This window comes from Genypterus blacodes, unplaced genomic scaffold (genome assembly GCF_046128005.1).
Source record: "Genypterus blacodes isolate CSIRO-AG114 ecotype Tasmania unplaced genomic scaffold, CSIRO-AGI_Gbla_v1 ptg000007l_1, whole genome shotgun sequence".
NCBI lineage: Eukaryota > Metazoa > Chordata > Actinopteri > Ophidiiformes > Ophidiidae > Genypterus > Genypterus blacodes.
This window is the reverse complement of record NW_027466821.1, coordinates 1,731,202-1,755,092: the sequence shown is the minus strand read 5'-3', so window position 1 is coordinate 1,755,092 and position 23,891 is coordinate 1,731,202. Positions and strand designations below refer to the sequence as shown.

The following is a 23,891-nucleotide window of genomic DNA, read 5'->3' as shown; positions in this document are numbered from 1 at the left end:
TTTTGTGTGGGTGTGTTGAATCTTCATCACAGCTTTGAGCCTGAGAACAGGGTTTTTGTGATGATTCCTGAATTGATGAGATCACATAGAAATCCCTCTCCACTGGTGTTACTAATATTAGGAGGCCTTAATCCTCTGTGTCTTTCTCTGTTAGGTTGCAGACATGCAGTCAATATTAGATGTCTCCCAGGCATCCTATAGTCCCATACCCTCCTCTGTTTGCCCACCCTTGTCAAAAGCCCTTTGTCTCTTTCACACTTGCTCTCACTGTCTGCTCTCCATCCCATTCTTTTCTTCTTCTTCTGTCTCCATCTTTGTATTTCCCTTGCTTCACTTGTGTGCTGTTAGATAAGATGGTCTCTTAGGTGCTGGCTGCATGAGCCTTTTTCACAGCACAGAGCAGGTTTCTGACATGTCATGTCTCTGATGGCCCAGCTCTGCTTGGTTAAGCCTCCGTTTTTTCTAAATTCCGCTTGGATTTCCCCACGGTGATGGCAGTCATAGCCCCTTCCATCTCGCTGAATCTAGTTTCCGTTGCAATGTCTCCCTTCCTGGGGTCTTTTCAACAAGAGATGGGATCTAGGTTGTCACAGAGAGTCAGGAAATTCACAGCATTTAAAATCCAAACAAATGTTAATTCAAGGGAAAGATATTTTGTCACACTCATTTGATATAAACTACCGTGTTTTTCAATCAGTGGTTCAGTTTCACCCTTCCCTATGTGATAGAGCAGAATGATATACTACTCTCCGTGTGGCTAGTCTACTCTCTCTCCCTTTCCCATCCTCAAGCGAGAACGCTTTGACTTGATTTCCCTTCTCATTATTAACGGCATCTTGTACAAGGCCCCAGAGGCCATATAGTGCTGTATGAGTTTCATTATGCTAAGCCAATCCAGCATTAGTTTTAATGTGTATATTAAACATCTTACATACACCAATAGCTCATTATTCTTCTGATTATGGTAAATAATTCACACCACAGTGGCCACCTTGCCATTCTACAGGGTTATTTACAGTATATATGCAACCACAAACCACCTTTATCCTTGCCTGACAGCAGTGCAAGCCCAACAGAATATCAAATGCATTGTTGAGATTGTGGTATTTCCTAACCCTGCATTTCCCCATAGTGTGTAATCAATATCATTGTATAGTTCCATGTATTGTGATCATTCAAATGAATTCCCATTATCAGTATAATTTGCATGGTAGCATGTCCATGTATTGCCAATGTAAATTCACATCGATCTCTTTGCATGTGGTTTCCATAGTTATATTTCAGACAGCTCTTTGCATGCGGTTGTATGTGTGTTAGGGGTCTATTGCTCTGGCAGGCTTCTCCCTGTGCAGCCTGCTGAAATCCTGCATTACCATAGAAATCAAACACTGGAACCTGAAGATGTGATTGATGTATTGGAGCCAAGCCTCATGGGCTGAGGTATATCATCTGCAGTATTAGTGTCCAAACAGCCATATTGCATATCATCACTTCCTCCCCCTTTCTTCCCTTCTTTTGTTTTTCTATGGTCAATCTGGTTCTTCTTCTTTTGCTCCAGTTCATTTTTCTGTCTCTGTCTGTTTCCCTCAACCTTTTCTCTCATTTCTTGTTCACTGGCTTTGTGTTTTACCTGTGTGGCCATAAATTGAATAGGAAGATTAGGTCTGATTCATGGTGAGCGACCATACCTGCATTTCTTTAAAAAATATGGTTCTATTGAAATGTTAAACGCTTCGAAGACGATAGAAAGAGGAGGATTGCAGCTCCTTACTGTTTGTACATCTTCATTTCTCTTTCTTGGCTGTGTGTGCAATCTGTGCGTGTGTGTGGCATTCCCGATGACTCCATTGTGTGCATTGTGTGGTGTGGAGTGGGAACAGCAGGGATGGGAGCATTGCCCCTTTAACCTCTGTAGGGGGAAAAAAACCTTGTGGAGGTAGTAAATCTCTCTGATTAAACCCAACTCTCTGCTCTGTTAGTCTGTGGGCATCCTTCAGATGACAGACAACGTGGACAAAGAACCTAAAAAAAAGCCATGGTAACCAATCTCCTCAGTCTCTCCCTCTCTAGTCTGGGCTCTGAGCCCTCTCACTTGCCAGGTTCCCAGACATGTAGTTAATAACAGGTCATGTTCCACAATCATGTTCCACATTTAAACTTGATTCACTCGCTTTGCCAGCTTCAATTTAGGTAGTTCTAGCAGATTCCAATGGTGACCAGTTTTTACATTTTACAATTCACTCTTTATCAGTCTGTTCAGTTTGTTCCAAGCATTCATCTCTTCACTAATGTACGGCTAAATGCGGATGGATATAAGTAGAGAAGTGGATTAGAAAGTTCCTGATGCTATTTTGGAATCCATTGCGTCTGAGTCAGTTGAGGCTACGGAAAGCTTGTGTTCTGTGACAGTTGGGAGACTACAAATGTGTTGGAGGCAGCTTTTATGGTGACTATGAAAGATTTAAGCGCTGTTTTATTCATCCCATAGATTTGGGCGTAGTATAATTTTAAATTGAGTATTATAGAGCATTTTTAAATGCTGTGACCGACCTCATGTTTGGTCTCCATAATGTGTTGTTTGAGGGTCGTTACACCAACAGGTATCCAACTATTTATATTGGGATAAATAATGTTCTATCAAGTTCTATTAATATATTGTGCTTTGACTGAGGATTTCGCTGTGGAAAATATTAAATTGAATGTTTTGTCAGTCAAATAATGACCCTTCATGACGCAAATTAACGTAGCCGACAAGCAATCTCATTTGCATCATAGTACTTGCACAATTAGCATGTTGACTGAACTCATAAGCCACAAGCTGTTTGACGTGTTCTAATCCAGCAAACTGTAGCCTGTGTGTGTCGTGAAAACAAGGCCAAACATTCCATTGTGTGTTCAATGGAAGTGTTGTGTTTTACACCAGGACTGTGTTGGCTTATTGATGGCAATACTCACGTGCTCACTGCAGTGTTAATGGCTACATACTAAATAAATGGGATGATGTTCTTTGACACATTTGTTTCTCCTAAATGTGAGATGGATATAACGCCTCTCTGGAGAGTATGAGGCTAATGCATTCGTGGTCACGGACGGTGTGTGCCTGTTTGAGTGGCTGTGTTGCCAAGCTATAGTTAAAAGTAATAAAGGATGCTGGAGACATTGTGGTTATTGATTGAGAGCCCTGTGTTCAGAAGGACACATTCATTTGCTGGGTATTCCCAGACATGTAAGAGATGGAAAGATCTGCCCATGTATTCGTGCAGCAGATGTGTGTGACGCCAGCCTAATATGATGAATGAATAGATGTCTGTTAAATTTTAGGATAGAATTTGTCCCTTTGTGTCAATTATATTTCATTATCCCCACTTGGCTGGTTGCATGGGAAGATGCGTCCACAAGTCACCATCTTTTTTTGCAAATTTGGCATTCCATTTTTGCATCAGTGTACAGTGTTTGTTGTACATACTGTATATACAACAAAATGACAACCTCTGTGCTACATCACATCGTGAAAAATGAAATTGCAACAGCATAGGCGTTATGAAAGTGTATGAAGCGTTATGGAGTGTGTTAAAGTGTAACATAAATATGAGTGATGGTGCCTATCTGAAGACTATCTTTTCTTTATTGCAGGGTTGAAATACCTTCGGAAGACAGGAAGGCTGGCAGGAGAAAACTGAGATCAGATCCTCACCAGTAGGTCAGTAATTGTGAAGCCAATTTCTCTTTGTTATTGTGCAGTTTTTCATCTTTCCTTTCTTGTAATTTTGCATTACAACGATTCAAAGCTTTTCCAGTGTTGCAGGTGAATGATTAAGTGAAACAAAGAGAATTAAGATTACATTGACACAAAAAATAACTTATGTCTGGACTGAAGGTTATCAGTTCCATATATTAGGCCTGTAGGTATGACTTAAGCTAATGTTTCCTATTCATAGGTAAGGATAATACAACTGTCATTGGCTACAGAGCCCGTGACAAGAGATGTCAGTTTGGCCAGATGGTGTAAAACGCAGTCCTGAAAGATGAAAGGTTAAACCCTTAGAAATCATTAGAAAGCTTTTAGTCTTAATAAGTTGAGCAGCAGCACTACATAACACTATAATGTTTCCATCACTCATTACCTTCACCTTAACTGCTCTCCCATAAATAAAAGTGCATTGATCCATAGCTGTCACCAAAAATAGTTTTTTTTTTCCAGTATTATTGAAGTTGTGGTGGTGAATCCTTCCGTCTCCTCTTTGCCAGTGCCCCTCCCTTGACTTTGCCAGGCTTTGACCTCCCACCGCTTCCTCTCTCCTCCCCTCCATCCCTTTGTATGAGTAATCCCGATGAACAGATGGGTGGGAGAGATGGAAAAAAAAGGGGCATGCCAGCTTGTTGCATTGCTGTAACCCTGTTGATCAATCCCCTCCCCCATTGCTATGGCCCCTTCCTCCTTCAGTCTCACCTTTCTCTTCTTCATCAGTACATTCTGTATTTCTTTCCCCACCTGCCCCCAGTGGCATTGTCTGTCATTTTGTAGGACTGTCCAACTCATTGTAACTTTGTTTATTGATGGCGTTATTATCGTTCATAAAAGTAGCTTAAGTTTAGAGTCTGATAGTGTAAAGGACAACGGAAGCAACCCATTAGGTATGACATAAAGGTATAACAGTCTTCCCCTGAATAACACACAAACAACAGTGTAGCCCATAGTGATGGAAACGTTTGTGTATCTGCTCATCAATATCCTTTTATTACTGAGCACTGGCAGCCAAGAATACCAATGAGACTGGGCTAGTTTACAAGTCCAGTAGGATTTATGTGTCCATGTCACGTAGACTGTACTGGAATGAGAATGACTCTTGACTCTGTGTACAAACTAATAAACAACACTATCAGACTCTCAAAATGTTAGAGAGATGTATTAAATATACAGATAAATGTATGATTGTATTCCTTCAAATGTTATGTTGTTCTTGCCTTGTGTGTTAGGGTTTTACCATCAAGACAGTGAAACACATCTTGATTTACTTCATTTTGTCAAAGCAGGTGTTCCAAAGCTTGTTGGTTAGTGGCAATAAGTCTCTTATCAGGCAGGTGGAGTGACACCATACAGTTGTCTGAGGTGTCATGTCCTTCCCTTTTTCTCACCCTCTGACAGAGAATCTAACGTGCCTGGAGCAAGGCAGTTAATATTCAACTGAAGAAGAGAGAGGGCTGGTAACAATATCTGAATGGGAAAAAGAACAGGGAAAAGGAAATGATAATAAGACACTCAATCATTTTGTCAGGGTTAAGCCGTTCATATCAGGGATGTGACCATGTAGGGAAATGCCTGACAGTTCTCTGCAATTAAATGTTTAGTAGGTTTAGTCAGGGGGGTTAGTTAGGTGGTAACCTTGTGCCCATTGAACACCTTTGCCAGCTCAGCACTATCCCAGTGGTAAACAGCATGGAAGGACAATAGCTCCCATGGGGCAGTTGGAGTGGTGTGTAGTGGGGGAGGCATGGCCCGGCTCATGCTGACCACCAGCACTTCACAAAGCCTCAGAGAAAAACAGGCAACAGGGGAATCTGTCAATGGTGCTGACCTGTGTGTGTGTGTGTGTGTGTGTGTGTGTGTGTGTGTGTGTGTGTGTGTGTGTGTGTGTGTGTGTGTGTGTGTGTGTGTGTGTGTGTGTGTGTGTGTGTGTGTGTGTGTGTGTGTGTGTGTGTGAGAGAGAGAGAGTGCCAAAAAGAGGCTGAGATAGTTTGTTTGGATTGTGTGGCCGTCTGTGTGATCCGGTTTTGGGGCTATGGCAGACAAAGAGGCTGCAAGTTCTATCTCATAAAGCCTAAGGGAAAGCTCTTCTTACAATAACTTCTAATGCAACAGTCGGTGGTTGACTTCCGATGACGTGCTCAAAGTCAGAGAGACAGCAGTTAAATCATCAGGCTCAATGGCATAGGGCAGTGTTAGAGTTGGGTGAGTTGCTGTCTCCAGTACAGACATGGAGCTCCTAGATGGGCGTTTACTTTTGAAGTCTTCTCAGGGAATCTTCTTTCCAGGAATTCCACCTCACATCTACATGTCTCACTGTTTAGTATTCATTGTCCTGAATAGTATCATTTTAGTTAAGAAAGAACCTTTCTAACCTTATCCTCCCAGGGTGGATGAAAGGGAAACATTATCCACTTATTGTCTGCAACAGAAATGTGCCTGAGTAGATAATACTTAACTGTGTACAAAGGTAAGGAATATGTGTGAATAGTGGCCCTCTATCAAAAAGGATTTGTGAAGCAACGCTTCCTCTCATTTACCTTTTGGATCTACAAGTCAAGGCTCGAGTCAGGGCTTTGCCCCCAAGATATAGGGCCATTTCCTCACCTTACAGTGGCCTTTGTTCATGGCAGCTTAGCCGCATGATGGGTACGTTAGGAAGGGAGGGAGAGAGACAGCAGGACAGTTTAGAGTTTTCTCTTATGGTCTGTCCCTCAGTCTTGAGATGTTTGTACAGAGCAGTGGTATGTTAGCACGTGTTTGCGTGTTTAATAGGGCTCCATCTCCGCAGAGATGGAATGCAAAGTGTAGAGGATCGCCATGGACACCAGATGCTGCTGCATTTTCAGGGTTCAACTCTTTCCGTTTGTTGCTCAGTATTGTGTCTTAAAGGGGACATATAATACAGATTTCCATGTTCTTGTTTCCATTTCAAGGTCTATTAGACACAATGATCTTTTCCTGTAGCACCACAGTGAACACTTGCCTTATCTGGCAACACCCACAGAGAAGAGTTTTGCAGATTTCATATTCAGTATGTTGAACACTTGACAAAAGGCAGAATTTTAATTTCAGATAAGAGTTATGTGTTGTGAAATCATCTAAGTATTCCCAGATTGTCCCACACAAACACTTTCTGTTCACACATGACCTCAGCCAATGTGGTATTTTTGTATTTCGTGCTATTCCTCTCACCATATTCTCACAGTAGGATAATTGTAGTTTGTGATTTTTCCCTGTAATATGTTGGCTTTTGTTTCACTTTAAACTAAACTTAAGCTTTTCCTCTTGTAGTCACAGTGCTCTCTCACCCACGCATCCACATCCACGTCAAAGTGTCAGTTATGGTGGCTTCACACAGCGTCTCATAACTTGTGTTTTTCTGGGTCTCCTTGCTCAGAGCTGGTGTTCTCGTGATCTGTTTACCGGAGACGCTGGAATTGTTTGAAGGTCATTGTTGATCTCTGCCAACCAAGAAAATACATTGACCGACTAAACGTTGTGTTTCCTCTCACTCTAGTCTTTGTGTAGTGCTTCATGTCAGCTCCAGATTGAATTTCATCATCTGATACCTTTGTTTGGACGCGCATGTTATACAGTAAATATTACATCACAGTCTCTCACTCTCACTCTTATAGAGCAGATGGTACAACTGATCATTCCTAAACCCTCAGTGCTGTTTGTTTAAATATAAAGTTCACTTTGATTGAGTGTTTTGATTTGTTAACATTTGTTAATACAGTATATAACTTAGTTTATTGCTCCATTTGCTATCTTTCTGTCATGGTGTAGTGCAATTCCACTTCTTCTCACTTTGTCACTGATTAATGTCATGATAGTCCTTGAAATTCTCGTGCATGAAACTTTGTTATGTGTCTTTATCCAGTCTGATCTAGTTGAAAGCAGCCCAGCTCACTCTGTCATCTCTGTCATTTGACATGGCTGCAGAAGTCTGCCTTGTTTCGGTTGTTTCTCCTTTCATTCCCCTCACTCTGTTCACCTTCCCTCTCATTTGTTTTAGCCCGGCTGTCATCCCACAGCACCTCACACTGCGACTGAAGGCGGTGGAGTGAACAACTTAGCATGAAGCTTCAGGGTTTTCAAACTGAGAAGCATGTTTATGTTACTTGTTTGCTCTAATCTTTTTAGATTGCTCAAAGCTTTTTTATTACACTGTAAATATTCAGTGACTGTGTTTGTCCAGAGTAATTCCAGGGGGAGGGCAAAGGGGAGTGTGATGTCTTGTTCAGTGACACAGAAGTCAGAAATTTGCTCAATGGAAATGATGCCTTTTGGATGGCTTTGAACCTTTGACCCCTCTGTTATTGGATGACCTCTCTAACATAGAAAACCATTTGATGTACGGCAAAGTGCTCATACATGGGTTGGAAATCTTGTTAGTTAGGGCTTTGATCAACAGAATGGAGATTTGTAACTCTTAAAATAAAGAACTATTGTCATTTTGTTAGTTGTGATTGAATTTCAGTTTGTGGGTTGTGATCAAATAGTTATAACTGACAGTAGTTAGTTTATATAGACTGATGGCGCCGACATGTTCACAACAGCATTTTTATATACAGAGGAAACACAAACATCACTCTGTCTGTACACAAGAAAGCACAATAGTCGGAGAAAAGTGATCCATTGTCTGAGTTTAAATCCACAGCAGTTTAGGTTTATGAGCCGGTAAGTGTTGAGTCCACATGCATGGAGAAGTAATAGATCCAGGTTATGGAGGATCAGTGTGCTGTGACAGTTGATTGATCCTGCAACGCAACTGCTGTGAGCCCTCACCGCTGAATTATATTTTTATTGGTGCTCATAAATAGTGGGCTGTATTGCCAAGGTTAGATCGATCAATGAATGAAGATTGAGCATAAAGGGTGTCAGAAGAAACTTGTGCGAATCTTAAGGCCTGTGTGATGACCAGGCAATATTGTGCATGCAGCCTTTGTATGAGAACACACAGCAGCATACACCCTCAAAAAAGAAAGAGCAGGAAAGTGCTTTTGAGAGAGGATTCATCCAGGTCCAAGTGCTTTACACTGCCCTTTTCTGCAAATTTGTTCCTAAAATCGTACAGTTATGTTCCACAAAGCAGACATCTGTTCTCATGAGATCAGAAACCTTGTGTCAAAATGTTCCTGAGAGTGTACAGAGCGAGATGGGGAGTCAAATAATGGAAGTTGTCAGGAAATGAGCCAAGGAAAGGAGTACGTATATGGAAAAATAAAGACAGAAAGCAGAGCTCGTCTTTGCCCCCTGTGCTTTAACCCCTGGGTCAGAGAGGACAGGAAAGAGGAGGAGGAGGATGAGAAGGAGGAAGAAAGGTGACCTGCCCATTAGCCTGTGTCATCCTACTCATCTTCTGAGTCACTTTGGTCATCATCTTCTTTTGTCTGTTGTGAGAAAAAGAGCAATCAGGGATTTTCCTCCTCTTTGAATGTGAAGAACATCTCCTACAATGGATGCATGTGTGTGTCACCGTGCGTCTAGGAGAATACTTAATAAGCGACCATGCTGCAGAAAGAGGGCAATTGATGTGTTCGTTTTTATGGTGGATTATCCTGAGAACCAAAGGTACAATGTCATTTCCAAAGGTCTAGTTGTTGAAATGGGGTTGATGCGCACATTTTCCAGTGGCAGCTAATTGTGTGTGTGTGTGTGTGTGTGTGTGTGTGTGTGTGTGTGTGTGTGTGTGTGTGTGTGTGTGTGTGTGTGTGTGTGTGTGTGTGTGTGTGTGCGTGTGCGTGTGTGTGTGCCATCTGAGTTGTCAACTGATTTGTTACCCCCAGGCAGTATATCCCACGCATCTCTGGAGATGTGACCCAGGTCAGACAGACAAACACAGACCAGATGACAAATTCAACATTATATTCTTCCGTGTTGATGGAGAGATATTGCCTGATGTTTCATTTTGTGTCAGTCCAGTAAACACCTCCTGTGCATTTGGAGTTATTATCCCTTTCCTTGTCTGCTTTGATGTCATTATGTCAATTTCTGTTTTCATTCTCCTACTCAGTTTTTATTATCTCTCACCTGTTTTCGTCATTCCACCATTTCCATGGTATCAGACATAAAATCCTACATGCAGACACAGCTGGTGAACAAAGTGGCCTTAGGGTGCAGCAAAGCTCTCAAGCAGTATTCTAATGAATATGAACCCATGCTGTTATATTTACGTAAGAGTGCAGTGCCTATCTCGGGATGAGATGATCACTTTCTCTCTCTTGTGTGCTCATTAATACACTCCCACTATGCTATGAGGCTTGAGATGTAAATGCCTTCAAGCAATGAGTTTGATCATGTATGTTGCTTGGGTGTGTTAGATAGAGTAGAGATTTCTGTCTGTGTGCACGTGTGTGAGTGAGAGAGCCTGCAAGGAAGCCTGTGTGAGTCATGAATAATGAAGATGTCACGTTAGGATGGACTGAAACATTTACTTGATGCCCCCCCCCCCCCCCCCCATAACCCTGCTAAATGGAGTCACCTCAAAATGCAACAGCACATAATTTATTTATTCCTTAAGATTAGACAATATCACCAGTATCCCTAATAGACTGAATATGTACAGGAACTACACTTACCACCACTTTCACCATTAGTGATTCAGAATATAATAGTAATAATAAGTAAAGGCCTCCTAATGCACATACTGTACATGTGGACAGCAGAGTATCACACACAGTGCACAGTTTCTTACTCCCAGTGAGAACTCCCAGAGAACTTTAATATCAACAGGAGTCTGTGTGTTTGTAATGGCTGTATGTATCTCCTCCACTAGTGTTTGAATAAGAGAGGCTAGGCCCTTGTGGGTTTGCACTCATGTGAGAAATGATTCATATGCAACACTGTTGCATACTCATGCAGTTAGTTTGTGTATGCATGTGTGCGCCAATCTGTCTTCAACCCTATTTTCAGCAGAGTTGTAGGCAAACATGTGCTCTGGTGATGCACATGTAGTGTAGTTATCTGCAAGAGCCAGAGATGAACTGGGTGATTGCTATTTCATAAATAGACTTTTGGGTGCTTTCCCTCATCACCTTTCAAACTTCCAGACTGCTGGCCCGAGTGGACACAGGCTGAGGAATGTAGATGCCGACTCGCTCATTCTCTTTACTCCTGACCTCTGTTAATGGTTACTGCGAACGCCAGCCTGACAGGGAACTGCTGCTTGGCAAAGGTGAAGGGTTAGCTCTTCATTTTCTGTTATGGTGCAGCTTCTTGCAGACAGTGACAGTCGCTGGAGGCCATTGTAGAAACATATGACACGCTGTCCAATTTCCTTTGCCCATTCTCCCGTAATATCTTCCCTTCCTAACCCCAGCCTCATGAATCCCTAGAATTCTGTTGTAGGTGTGCTGTTTGCTAGGCGCACCCAAGTAGCGACATTGCCATTTGAACTCAAATTACACCAAATGACAAATGAATAAGAATTAGATGGATGTTGACAGCTCATCGTGCTTGGAAAATCTCATACTAGAAGTGATGTCAAACTATTGATGCACAAGTTCATAGTGCTTAACATGCAGGAATCAAGCGTTACTTTGACTCCTTTATGTCATCAAAATGACACCAGGATGACCAACAACAGCTGCTCACGCACTCCACAAATCTAATAAAGTCTTTCTGTCTTTCTTTCTATCCTTCCCTAGGTTAAATACAGAAGACCTCTTCTTGTTGACCATCCTGACTGTGAACGATTGTGGAACTTCACGCGAACCTGAAGAGAAGGTTTTCACTGTGAAATCGCAAATATGGACAGGAAGAGGAAGTGGGAGTTGGGTTATGGAGCTGTGCTGCTGATATTCCTGAGTTACACAACATCAGCGCTGGAAGTGCCTCTGGATCGTATGTACTCTCCGTATTGCATTTACACTGATATCATTAAGTGAGCTGTCTGTCTAAGAGCCAACATTTTGATCCAGTGCAAAATATTTTGAAAATGAACTACAGTTGCTATGACGTTTGCTGCACCATCTCCAGAGGATAATTCCAACTGTCACTTAATTTAGTGCCATCATCAGGTCTAAATTTCAACGCTTTGATCCCCAGAGCATGACCTCTATCCCCCCCCTGCTCTGACACATCAGGGTGATTGCTTGTGAGCAGATTGCCCATTTTTGCTCACAGGGGGATAAACCCCCTTTGCGATGACTCTACAGCCTATTACTGCATGGCAAACTTACATTTTTAGCTTCACAGTTGGGCTTGTCTGAAATCAGCAGCATTTGTTTAAGTTGTGTGTACGGGTGGGAAATGGAAATATTTGAGAGAAATGATGTTTACCTACATCTTACACATCCTGTATCAAATGTATCCAACTACTTTTCTTGCATTGATTGAAATTGCCTGACGAAACTGAAGCAGCTGATCAGATCCCTATACATATCGTAAAGCTGTCCATACATATGTAAGGCAGATTCAATCAAAAGCGAGAAAGTACTTGAAAGTGCAACTGTTTCATCGGAATCTATGGTCGACTCTCAAAAGCTAACACCAAGCTTTTCCTCAATATTCCTTCACTGTGGTACGACATTTCTTGATGGACAAAAGCTAAAGTTCTGGAAGGACGTAAGTAGGCTTAAAGACTGCTGTGAATTGTAGTGCAAACTTTTTTTTTGCTTTAATGTTTGAAGTGATGTTAAATGCATGCAGTTATGGCCTCACTCTGCTAAAGTAACTGGTAACCTGCCTGTTGTGTAGTGTTGTTTGTTTTATGTCAGTTCCTGGAATGGTAATATGTGATAGTTCATTGTCATATTAGACTGGACGTGAATGCATGTTGTGTATTTCCTCCCCTGCTTGCTTGAATTCTATAAGCTTTTGTGTGAAGATGTAATATTTTTTACCTTTGTATGAATTCTGCCTCTGTCTACATTTTCTCAGTGCCCCAACCCCCCACGATAACGTTACAGTCATCAAAGGATTACATCTTTGACCCAAGGGAAAACATTGTCATCCACTGTGAGGCCAAAGGAAAGCCTCATCCCAGGTGACAGAAACATGCCTCACGTTCATACATCCTAGTTTATTAGCGTGGTGGGAACTTCAGTTTTCCATCGGGGTTTGAAGACGAAAGTCTGTTGATAGGAAGACAAAGTTTCTGCTATTCAGAATTGACTGTTATTGTGAACTTAGTGTATAGTATATAGGTAGTAAGTAGGTAAAGGGTAATATAATTTAAAGTAACATATAATATTAATGAGACGTTTTATCGGTGGAATATTTATATTCCACACTATACTAATGATTTGGTTCAACTAAGCCTGATTCTTGATCTGTGCCTGTACCTTAACCCGAGACAGAGAAAATATGAATCACCATGACAACTGTGGGCATGGGGACCCACCACTTGAGAAATGTGCCTGGCAGAGTAGATTTGCAGCCTCCGGATCAAATGAGTTAGAATGAGCTGAGTTTCATGCTATGAAATCAGTGGTACAAATCAGTCTGAATAGACCACAATGGGTCTTGATGACAGGAGGAAAAGGGCTATTCTGTGTCATTTCCTTTCTTTTGTGCATTTCTTTCTGTTCTCACTTTACTGAGCCAAATTGTGAATTGTCACAATAAAAAACATACGTTCCTTTTTTATTGTGGATTGTAGCTTTTCATGGACGAGAAATGGGACCCACTTTGAAGTAGAGAAGGACTCCAAAGTCCTGATGAAACCTGGATCAGGAACTCTGGTGATTGATATCAGTGGAGAAAAGGCAGAGGCCTATGAGGGAACATATCAGTGCACTGCTCGCAACGAGCACGGCACCGCTGTATCCAACAACATCGTCATCCGACAGTCCAGTAAGAACTTCTAATTATACTGTGTTTTATATTGCAGCTGCATGTCTCTAATGTTGTTTCATGTGATACTTCCCAAGAACAAACCATCAATATTCTTAGAATTCAATTCTCTTTATTTGATCAGGATGGAGTTGTATTGTTTCTAGAATGCCTGTTTGATGATTATGTGACCCGCAGGGTCCCCCTTGTGGTCAAAAGAGAGAAATGAAGCCGTTATGGTTCTAGTGGGGGTCTCCCTGGTGCTGAAATGTCGACCCCCTGCCGGTCTGCCTCCTCCTGTCATATTCTGGATGGATAACAGTGAGTTGTTGAACATTTTGCACCTGCACATCTATTATTGTCTTCTGCTCCCACTTTCACTTACCTTCTCTGTCTCTCTTTTCTTTTCTCCCTGTTCTCCAGACTTCCAGCGGCTGTCACTGGATGAACGGGTGTCACAGGCACTGAATGGAGACTTGTACTTTTCCAACGTTCTCTCAGAAGACACCAGCAGCAACTACATCTGCTACGCCCGCTTCCCTCACACACAGACTATCCAGCAGAAACAGCCCATCTCAGTCACTGTGCTGGAAAGTAAGTCTTTAGTGCTTATCTTGAACGATATTGTGTTTTAAATGCTTGAAACTGCTCATGAACTATTTTAACCACAGGGCATTTAATCTTTTTGTTGCTCTTTTCCCTTTTCCCCTTGGTTTTCCTGCGCTTAAAAACTCTAATCCAGTCCATGCTAGAATTGCATGCTTATAATTTTCTATTACATTACAGTGGAAGCAATGAATGAGACTGTGGCTGCTTTATACAATTTCACTGATTTCTATAGTGGTGAGTGCTGCTGGTTTACCTCCATTCAGCCCCTCACTGTATACCCAGCCCTGTCCTCTCTTCTTAGCTGAACTACATCCTTAACTCGGCCTCCACCACCTCCTTTCAGAATTTATTAACACAAGACATTGAAACATCAACATTGTCTATTAATTGCCTCCCTGTCTACATCACAGATCACATAATATCACACGGTATTGCCTAATGTACTCTGAATAACCCTTTAGCCCTCAATGTATGTGTAACACAGGATAAGCCAATATTATCCCTGTCTGTATAACGTACTGCATAATGCACGCATGAATTCAGATGATTTCATTATCTGCTTCATTTATCACACACCAGAGCTTTATTCTCATTTAATGGCATTGCTCTTCATCTACTCATTATCTATTCACTCTTCTCAGTCCCTTGACCTATTGGCACAATAATCCATTATGAAATCTTCCACAAGGAACTTCTAATATTGGTTGTTTGCAGGAGACAACCCTGTGTTGTCATACCAACAGACCAGGTCCCCCCTCTTAGGGAGATTCCTCTTACTTGCCCACGCTGTCATAGTGCTCATATGTCATTAAGCCAAAAAAGAAAAGGTTTACTACCTTGTTGTGTTACATCATCACTCTTTCATTTAATGTCCCTTGTGTCTGCTTGGGCAAATCCCTCATATACCCTGATGTTATGGTTTCACATCTGGAACTCTTTTTGCTGGAGGAGCCCCCCCAGTCTAATGTTGCCCACTGGTTCATATTTTTTTTCTTGTGTTCTTATTTGTTCAGACAGCCCAGCAGGACAGCGGCGCCCCATGTTCATGACACCTGTGGGCTCCAACAGCACTAAGATGGTTCTGAAAGGAGAGACTCTGGAGCTGGAATGCATTGCAGAGGGCTTGTAAGTAACTTTTCTAATTATTGATGAGAGAAGAGCTCAAAAGTACTACAATGCAGCACACACACAATACTGCTATAACTCTTTCCATGACAGGCCCACTCCTGAGATGTCGTGGCAGAAGGAAGGAGGGGAGCTTCCGGGCAACAGGATGTCCTTCCACAGCTATAACAAAACCCTTAAGATTGTTGATGTGAATGACGCCGATGGTGGAGACTACCGCTGTACGGCCGCCAACAGCCTGGGCAGCGTGCATCACACCATCAAGGTCACTGTCAAAGGTCAGTGGTTCATTTACCGTGATGCTTTTTAGTTGCTGCTGGGATTCAACTAATTGGACCGGTAAACCAAAAGTGGAAAAACAACTCCAGGTTCTCCTTTTTTTTTATAACAAATACATTTATTTATTAAAATGATCTTTTTTACTCTTATTCATCATCCAAAGCTTCTCCATTTTGGGTAAGCGCTCCCAGAAACCTGATCCTTGCTCCCAACGAGACCGGCATCCTGACTTGTCGGGTCGGCGGAGAACCCAAGCCACATATTGGCTGGTTTATCAATGGGGTAGCCATAGGCCGTGAGTACAATCAGACCAAATGAACACAAAATACACTTTGAACTAGAAAAATAAGATACTATATTTGTGAATGGTTTGTTTATTTGGAGCCTGTTGTCTTTTGATAGATGCCCCCCAAGATTCCAGGCGGAAGGTGGAGGACGACACTGTGATTCTGAGCAGCGTACAGTCAGGATCCAGTGCTGTTTACCAGTGTAATGCATCCAATGAGTTTGGCTACCTGATGGCAAATGCTTTTGTCAACGTTCTCGGTGAGTTGAAGTTCTGATTAATGATCTGTTTGTAGGGATACATAGAGAAACTTGTAGTCATCTTGAACTTTTTTTTAGTTTTTTTGAACATTTGTTTTCAAGCCAGTAATGTTGTCCTATCTTGCCCTCTGATTCTTTTTCACAGCGGAGCCACCAAGGGTTCTGACTCCACCCAATAGAGTGTATAAGGTCATCACAAACAACCTAGCCTTACTTCACTGTGCCTCCTTTGGCTCACCAATACCAACTATCACATGGTAAGACAAAGTATAGCCATTGTTGACATCTATAATTCCAGTAAGAGTCATACATATCATTGCAAGTTGTAATATGAGCTCCTATTTCCTTAATCAGAAATCCATCGTGCCTGTCATTTCTACACAGGTTCAAAGACAGTCAGACCAGCATACAGAATGGTGACCCTTATGTGATCCGTGAAGACGGTACTTTGGAGATCAACATGGCCCAACCACTAAACAGTGGAAAGTACACCTGCATTGCCACCAACAGCTTTGGAATCAGGGAGAACCACGTCCACCTGGAGGTTAAAGGTCAGACATGGACCGATCACGACTCATTTGGATATTTTTACAGAAAGCTGCTGATGCCGTAGTGATTCTACACCTAAACAGAGAACTTGCTGCTTACCTCTAGTTATCTCTATTACAGAGCCCACTCGTATACTGATGCAGCCGGAGTATAAGGTGGTGCAGAGAGGCATGAGGGCTATGTTCCAGTGTAAAGTCAAACACGACCCGTCCCTTGTTCCCACCATGACCTGGCTCAAAGACAATGTTGAGCTTCCCGGCGATGAGAGGTAACAAACAACAAACTTGAGAATCACACATGAAAACATAGCGATTTAACACATGAGGGAAAACACCTCATCCTCCATTCTGATATTCCGCCATCAGGTTTGTGTTGGACACAGAAAGTCTGACCATCAAAGATGTGACGAATGAAGACGAGGGTACCTACACCTGCATCCAGAACACGACACTGGACCACGACTCAGCCAGTGCCATGCTGACTGTCGTGGGTATGTTTACATCTTCACACACCTAAAGGCTTGTACACACTGCACCATGCGTGTGGGAAAATCCTTGAAAGCAATTGATGGATCCTGACTCATCACTCTTGACAGGAGATAACTGTCATAGCTGATTTCTACTTTTTTGACTTTTTGCCAACAAAAGGCTTCAAAAGCTCAGTTTCTGTGACTTTACATTCCAATGACATTACAATAGAAATTCTAGTATTTCTCTCACATTTCTGCTCTTTCTGTCACTAATATCCAACTCACTCTTGCTTTCACTCTTGCTTCTTGCTGTCTCAGAGGCTACTCCTACTCCAGCTATTGTCTACGGTAAACAAATCCTGGCTACAGTTTAGCATGCAGTTCACCTCGTATGTGTCAGTAAAATCTCTAGGTTTCATGCTTTTTAAATGTTTCTTTTTGACTGACTGTTCTTTTATTTTTGCATGTATTGCATATTGCACCATTTACAATGTATTTATTCCATGTGTGAAAGAGTTGTTGTGGGATACAACAGCAGTTTCCAACAACTTCTAATTACCATTATCATTTTTACGTTTATGAGGCCATTACTGCGAAAATTTAATTAATTCAATGTGATGAAATCCTGTGAAAACTGTGCCACAAAGTAAGTAATTGTTATTCCTCAAATATTTCAAATCAGCTTGTATCTTTCAAGTATCATAAACTGCACCATCAATCTTTCCTTTGTGCACTAAATGTACTCAGCAGCAGATGACAAGGTCGTCCTTGTTCTAAGGTCTTGGCTGCTCTTTGTGTTTGCAGAGAAACCGGATCCTCCCACTGACCTGGAACTGAGTGATCAGAAAGAGAAAAGCGTTCAGCTCACCTGGATCTCAGGGGATGAACACAACAGCCCCACACAGAGTGCGTACTGATAAGCAGTGTTTCAGATCCATACAGAAAACTATCTGCTATTAGTTTCGATTAGATGCAGCATTTGCAAACAAAAGGGGTTTTCCTTGTATTCCATAATGTCAACTTCCATTGTCTTCATGATTCTATGAATTTGGAGTTTAGACATCATGCAATAGTATGAAAGTAATTAATTTTACTCCCCCCCCCCCCCCCCCATAATACAGAAACATTGCTCATGTTTGTCTTTTTGGGTTTCATTGAGCCAAATTTTGCTTTGAAATTCAGGATTCCTGATCCAGTATGAGGACCTGCTCCACCAGCCAGGTGTTTGGATCAACTTGACAGAGGTGCCAGGTACAAGCACCACCGCACAGCTGAACCTCTCTCCATACGTCTACTACGCCTTCAGAGTGTCGGCTCAGAACCGTGTGGGCTACAGCGACCCCAGCCAGTCCTCAGGCCAGTACAGGACCACCCCTGCAGGTAAACTACACAGACACAAAATCAATGTACAAATCAAAATATGTCCTACATATACAAGGATTTAGGTGCATTATGGTAATTATGATAGTTCACCTTATTAACTTCCTTTGGTTTTCCAGCTCCTGATGTTAATCCTTCAGATGTTCAGGGATTGGGAACAGAGCCTGGCAACTTGGTCATCTCCTGGACAGTAAGCTACCATTGCTAGATTGGTGATTGTTGTTTTGAGAAGATGGGTCTTTTTGGTAGACTGAATATGAACCTTGAATTCTGCAGCCGCTGACAGGATTTCAGTCCAATGGACCGGGTCTGCGGTACAGAGTGGAGTGGAGGCAGAAGGACGTGGATCAGGAATGGTTCTCAGAGACCGTGGCCAATGTTTCCCAGTTTGTCATCTCTGGAACCCCCATTTTCGCGCCATACGAGATCAAGGTTCAAGCCCAGAATGATTATGGCAGTGCTCCAGATCCTGAACCAACGAGTGGCTACTCTGGAGAAGACTGTGAGTTGACTGTTTTTGTCTGATTCCAGCTTTGTTTTAAATGAAAATTGCCTACATTTACCCAATCAGCATTTGTCAAACATGAGAATAAGATGACTGATGAAACATAAATCCTCCCCCACTCTCTGTCATATGTCTCTGCAGTGCCTTTGTCTGCTCCTGATAATGTGCAGGTGATCATTCACAACAGCACGCTTGCAGAAGTACACTGGGGGCCTGTACCTTCCTCTTCTGTCAGGGGGAAACTTCAGGGATACAAGGTACTGGAAGACACATGATTGTTTCTTTGGCTCCAGTAACGACAGACCTGTGATCATTAAAGGTATATGGTGCGTCTCTTTTAGGTGTACTACCGTCAAGAACGTGGCCGCCAAGATACAGAGGAGGAGCCTGGGCAGCAGGAGCAGGTTTTGACGTTCAGTGGAAACCAAAGCGAAGGACGTCTGCCAGGCCTGCAGCCGTATAGCCTCTATAGCCTCTTCATCAGGGTCCTTAACAGCAAAGGAGAGGGACCGCCTAGTCCCAACAAGACCTTTGAGACACCTGAAGGAGGTGTGTGTGTGTGTGTGTGTGTGTGTGTGTGTGTGTGTGTGTGTGTGTGTGTGTGTGTGTGTGTGTGTGCGTGTGCATTAGCGTGTGCTTGTGTGTCTCAGTTTGGACCACAGGTTTGTTGGAATGGTTTGACTCTGACTGTGATTCTATTTTTGTTTCCAGTCCCAGGGCCACCTTCTTTTATGAATGTTGTCAACCCTGGTTTGGACACTCTCACTCTGGAATGGGGCCCACCGCTTAACAACAATGGACGCCTTGCAGGTTACACGCTGAAATATCACCCAGGTAGGCTTGCAGACCAGCTGCCTTTCAACAGCATGTTGTGGCGTCTCTCCAAACTTTGTTATTCCCTCATTGTCCTTTTATCTCGCCCTCTTGTTCTTCTTTGTCTTTCCCTGTTCCCTCTCTATGCAGGCAACACCACCAGTGAACCGGGACATGCTAAGGTCATGACCTTCCTAGCCAACGAGACCTCCATTGCCCTGGGCAACCTGAATTCCAGTACTCTATACACGTTTTACTTGAGTGCAAAGACAATCAAAGGCTCAGGCCCCATCATCACAGAAGAGGCCTTCACAGTCGTGGACAGTGAGTGCTTTGTACATAAACTGTATAGGAAAAGGGTAAAAGGAAAAGGTCAAAGCTTTATATCAGTAGCAGTTTAAACAATATAAAGTACAAAGGTGACATTTGCTGCAAATAGTATTGCTAATGTGTCATAGGTTCAGGGGAACAGCAGAGATTGTAACCAAACTTTAAACAAAATGTCCAATTGCACTCCTCACTCAACCCCTTATACCTCCTGCATCTCTCTTTCTCTTTCTCTTCTCTCTGAAGCTCGTACTCAGCCCACTGTAGACACGGGCAAAGGTAATCCAAGTTTGCCACTGGAAGTACCTGCATGTTATACATACTGCACCATCAGGTGTATTAGATAGTATCCACTAGACCCCTGTTACCCTTAGCGACGATCTGTAGCTTAATTTCCCTGCATGTTTTTAACTGGTACCAAGTAAGCATGTCTGTAACTCCCCCTTATGGTTAAATAGGCGGGAAATGTGGTGTACACTTCCATGGCAAGTACCTGCTGTTTCACACTGACATCAGGCAACATTAGGATGTCTGTGTGTTCAAATCAGCCTTCATCTCCTCCATTGAGATGATCGTAAAGAGTCTCGTGCATGATGCCATTATCCTTGTGTATGCTTTTATTTCAGTGCAGTACTAACACACCTGCTGATGCTGGATAGAGTCTTTCAGTCCACTAGAATTCAACTGAAACTTATTAACACACAATGTGATTCAGAATTGGCCCATTACATGCATGTAATGTATGTTTGGAGAGAACACTGAAAAGGTTCAACTGAACACTGAGTCTGTGGATTGAGACGTGATGCACCATGTTTTAACCCAGCATGCTGGCAGTATGTTTCTCTGTAAAACGGCGGATCTGCAGTGGTCCCAGTATGTCGCTGATTGGTTTTGGTGTGTATGTGTTGTTGTCTCACTCTTCTTCGTGTTCTTTCAGGCCTCACAGAGCCCCCTCACCCAACCTCCCCCATCACTCAGTCTCCGCAACCCCCGTTTCACAAGGGTACAAGCAACTCCCTGTGTCCCATATTTCCCCCTCCAAATCCAGATCCAGATCTTTGCACTGAAATAAATGGTTCCATCTTAGCTGCTGTTGTGTAACATGACAATATTGAGCTTCTGTTAAAATTAGGATTCCCAAGGTAACTTGTCGAAATATTGGGAATAACTTGGGAATTCTCTCTCTATATATATCAAATATAAATTAATAAATACAATTTCTCTAAATTGTATTGGAGGAGGTAGACTCTCTCAGAAAGCACAATGCATCATCAAGCGTCATCCAAGCTGCTTAAGTACTTGAATAAATGTACTTAATTACTCTATATAGCAAAAAAGGTTTTATTCCATACTTACGTGTTTACTGAATTCAGATAAATGAGTGAATTTTCAGTGTAAAACCCCTTGCTTTGTTCTCTCCTGTGTGCTCAGTGCGTCCTATAGGCCCTGTGTTTGGTACGGTTAACACTTCGGTATCAGAGGATGGTGCAGTGATCAGTTGGGAATACTTTGGACATCATAAGAGTGTGTTTGTGGAGTATATTGTAGAAAACAGTAAGGCTTCACTTTGTATTTACCCCTTAAACCCTCACTGCATGCCTTGATTATAGCGACCATTTATATTGGTGAACTATTTCACCTCTCCAGTACTGAACTACTACATCCCAGCCTCATATAGGCCTGAAAATATCCACTATCATCTTGTTTGCAACATACAATCATAGACTTCACATACAGTTTATCATCCGGTAACCTCTTTCCCCCTCAATCTCTTCCCCTCTCCATCCACAACCTCACTTCTAGGTAAAGATGCCTGGAAAAAGGAGTTGGTAAATGGTTCACACTCGTACATGATACAGGGTTTAAAGCCGGGGACGTCCTATAGGGTGCGTGTGGTCGCTAGAGACCCGGCTGACTCCACGGTCCACAGCACAGAGGAGGTGCTGGTTACGGTGCCAGGTGAGGCGGCATGCCTCGGAACAGACGCTCCTCAATTTAGAATTTCTTTTGTTGTCCATCCCATGATCTCATCTGCCATTATTACTCTGACATAACCGTATATTAGTGTAGTTATCTTATTAGCAAACACGCATGTTGCATGTCACTTAAAGTCCGAGAAAGTTCCATTCATTAGTTAGTAGATATGACTTCATTCCTCTTCTCTTATGTCATGGTTCAGTGGTTCAAAAGCCATTGCATGTTAACCCATTTAATTTCATTGTTTTCATTACAGCCCCTGTTAATCTCAACGTCTTAGTTCTCATCCTGAGTGTTCCTCCACATGAAGACAAAAAGGATTCCACCACTTTGGAAGATTGAGCCAGTTCAATTTAGATTGATCCCCTCTCTCTCTCTCTCTCTCTCGCCCCCCCCTTCCCCCCTCCTCTTTCTGTGTGTGTTTGTCCAGCTGTAGCCAGTCGACAAGTAGACATTGCCACCCAGGGCTGGTTTATCGGTCTGATGTGTGCCATCGCTCTCCTCATCCTGGTCCTCCTCATAGTGTGCTTCATCAAGAGGAACAAGGGTGGCAAATACCCTGGTAAGACACACACAGTTTCTTTTCAGTGGATACCGTAGATACGTAGATATGCACATAGTCCTCTCCTAAGAGTGAGTTATTCTTAATCTACAGTGAAAGAGAAAGAAGATGCTCATCAAGACCCAGAGATCCAGCCGATGAAGGAGGACGATGGGACATTTGGAGAGTACAGGTGAGAGAAGTCATGTTTACCATCCTCAGGGAGAGAAAGAGAGAGAGAGAGAGAGAGAGAGAGGGAGAGGGAGAGAGAGGGAGAGAGGAGTGCAACATGCAGGCCTGGTGATAGTGTTCTGACTTGGCTGTTTGTGCGTAGAACATTTCACCAGGCAGCAGAGACGCTCTCCCCGTCCAAAAACTCTTTAGAGGCAAGACAAAGTTCAAACTGCTCTTTTGTGGACCCAATAAATGACAAACTAAACGCACAAACTGGTTTTCTAACCATCAGAGCTTTTCAGTGTCCATTTCAACAATTAATTTCATCTCTTAAGTCACAAAATAACAAATCAAGAGAAGCCAACACGTGGGTGTGACATTTGTATTAATTGAATTTGTGACTTTCAAGAGTTGACATTATGCCTTTGCTTTGATGTAACAGTGTTAAAATGATTGTGTGTTTTTTGTTTGTTCCAGTATGCATGCTTTTTGTGAAATGTTGTATTAATTTCATGCGTTTCTGTTCAAGTCACATCTATTTATGTATCTAGCGTAATGTAACACTGGGTTACATTTTTATTGTTTTCATTAATTGTGCCTTTTTTTTTGTCTGTAAGTCTGGATGGAGCTCATAAATCGTTTTCATGTCATGTATGTTTCATTTTTATCTGGTTTTTCTGGGGGTTTAGGTCTATAGAAAGGTAAGCTGGGATGCACTTAACCAGCATGCAATTCCACACAACCTTTAAACCCCGTCTGCTTTATGTTTCTGACTCCTCATGTACAGTTAAAGGCAAGAGAAGCACATCAACTGATCCAACTTACTAGGTCATCATAGTCATCATCACTGTGACATAGTCATTAACACCAGAGCTGACTGCTTCTACTTGCAATTGACTCCTCATTTGCTTTGCCTTTTTCCTTTTGCATTGAGCTTGAAAATCCAGTTGAAATGTATTATCCTGGTGCATTTGATGACATTGAATGAGAATCTGAACAAACAGACAGGAGGTAGAATGGAGATGAATACCTGAGTGGATTTTTGATCAATGCATGAATCATGAAAGCA

At 42.4% G+C, this 23,891-nt stretch overlaps 1 protein-coding gene across 8 annotated transcripts in view; it reads left to right on the top strand.

The window, feature by feature from the left end:
• Positions 1-23,891, top strand: part of LOC143001580 (neuronal cell adhesion molecule-like) — a 42,257-nt gene that overhangs the window by 14,497 nt on the left and 3,869 nt on the right. For 3 of the 8 annotated variants that reach the window (XM_076151248.1, XM_076151239.1, XM_076151232.1), the window contains 27 exons: positions 3,634-3,700; positions 11,401-11,596; positions 12,302-12,319; positions 12,635-12,740; positions 13,356-13,549; positions 13,727-13,849; positions 13,952-14,122; positions 15,151-15,262; positions 15,356-15,540; positions 15,705-15,836; positions 15,944-16,087; positions 16,233-16,344; positions 16,472-16,638; positions 16,757-16,904; positions 17,002-17,126; positions 17,910-18,011; positions 18,288-18,485; positions 18,605-18,675; positions 18,762-18,987; positions 19,132-19,247; positions 19,332-19,539; positions 19,702-19,824; positions 19,954-20,127; positions 20,377-20,409; positions 22,538-22,669; positions 22,763-22,841; positions 23,512-23,523. In XM_076151248.1, coding sequence (XP_076007363.1) covers positions 11,503-11,596; positions 12,302-12,319; positions 12,635-12,740; positions 13,356-13,549; positions 13,727-13,849; positions 13,952-14,122; positions 15,151-15,262; positions 15,356-15,540; positions 15,705-15,836; positions 15,944-16,087; positions 16,233-16,344; positions 16,472-16,638; positions 16,757-16,904; positions 17,002-17,126; positions 17,910-18,011; positions 18,288-18,485; positions 18,605-18,675; positions 18,762-18,987; positions 19,132-19,247; positions 19,332-19,539; positions 19,702-19,824; positions 19,954-20,127; positions 20,377-20,409; positions 22,538-22,669; positions 22,763-22,841; positions 23,512-23,523 — 3,305 coding nt within the window. In that variant the 5' untranslated portion in view covers positions 3,634-3,700; positions 11,401-11,502. The other 5 variants (XM_076151298.1, XM_076151278.1, XM_076151268.1 and 2 more) reach the window with 5 other exon arrangements.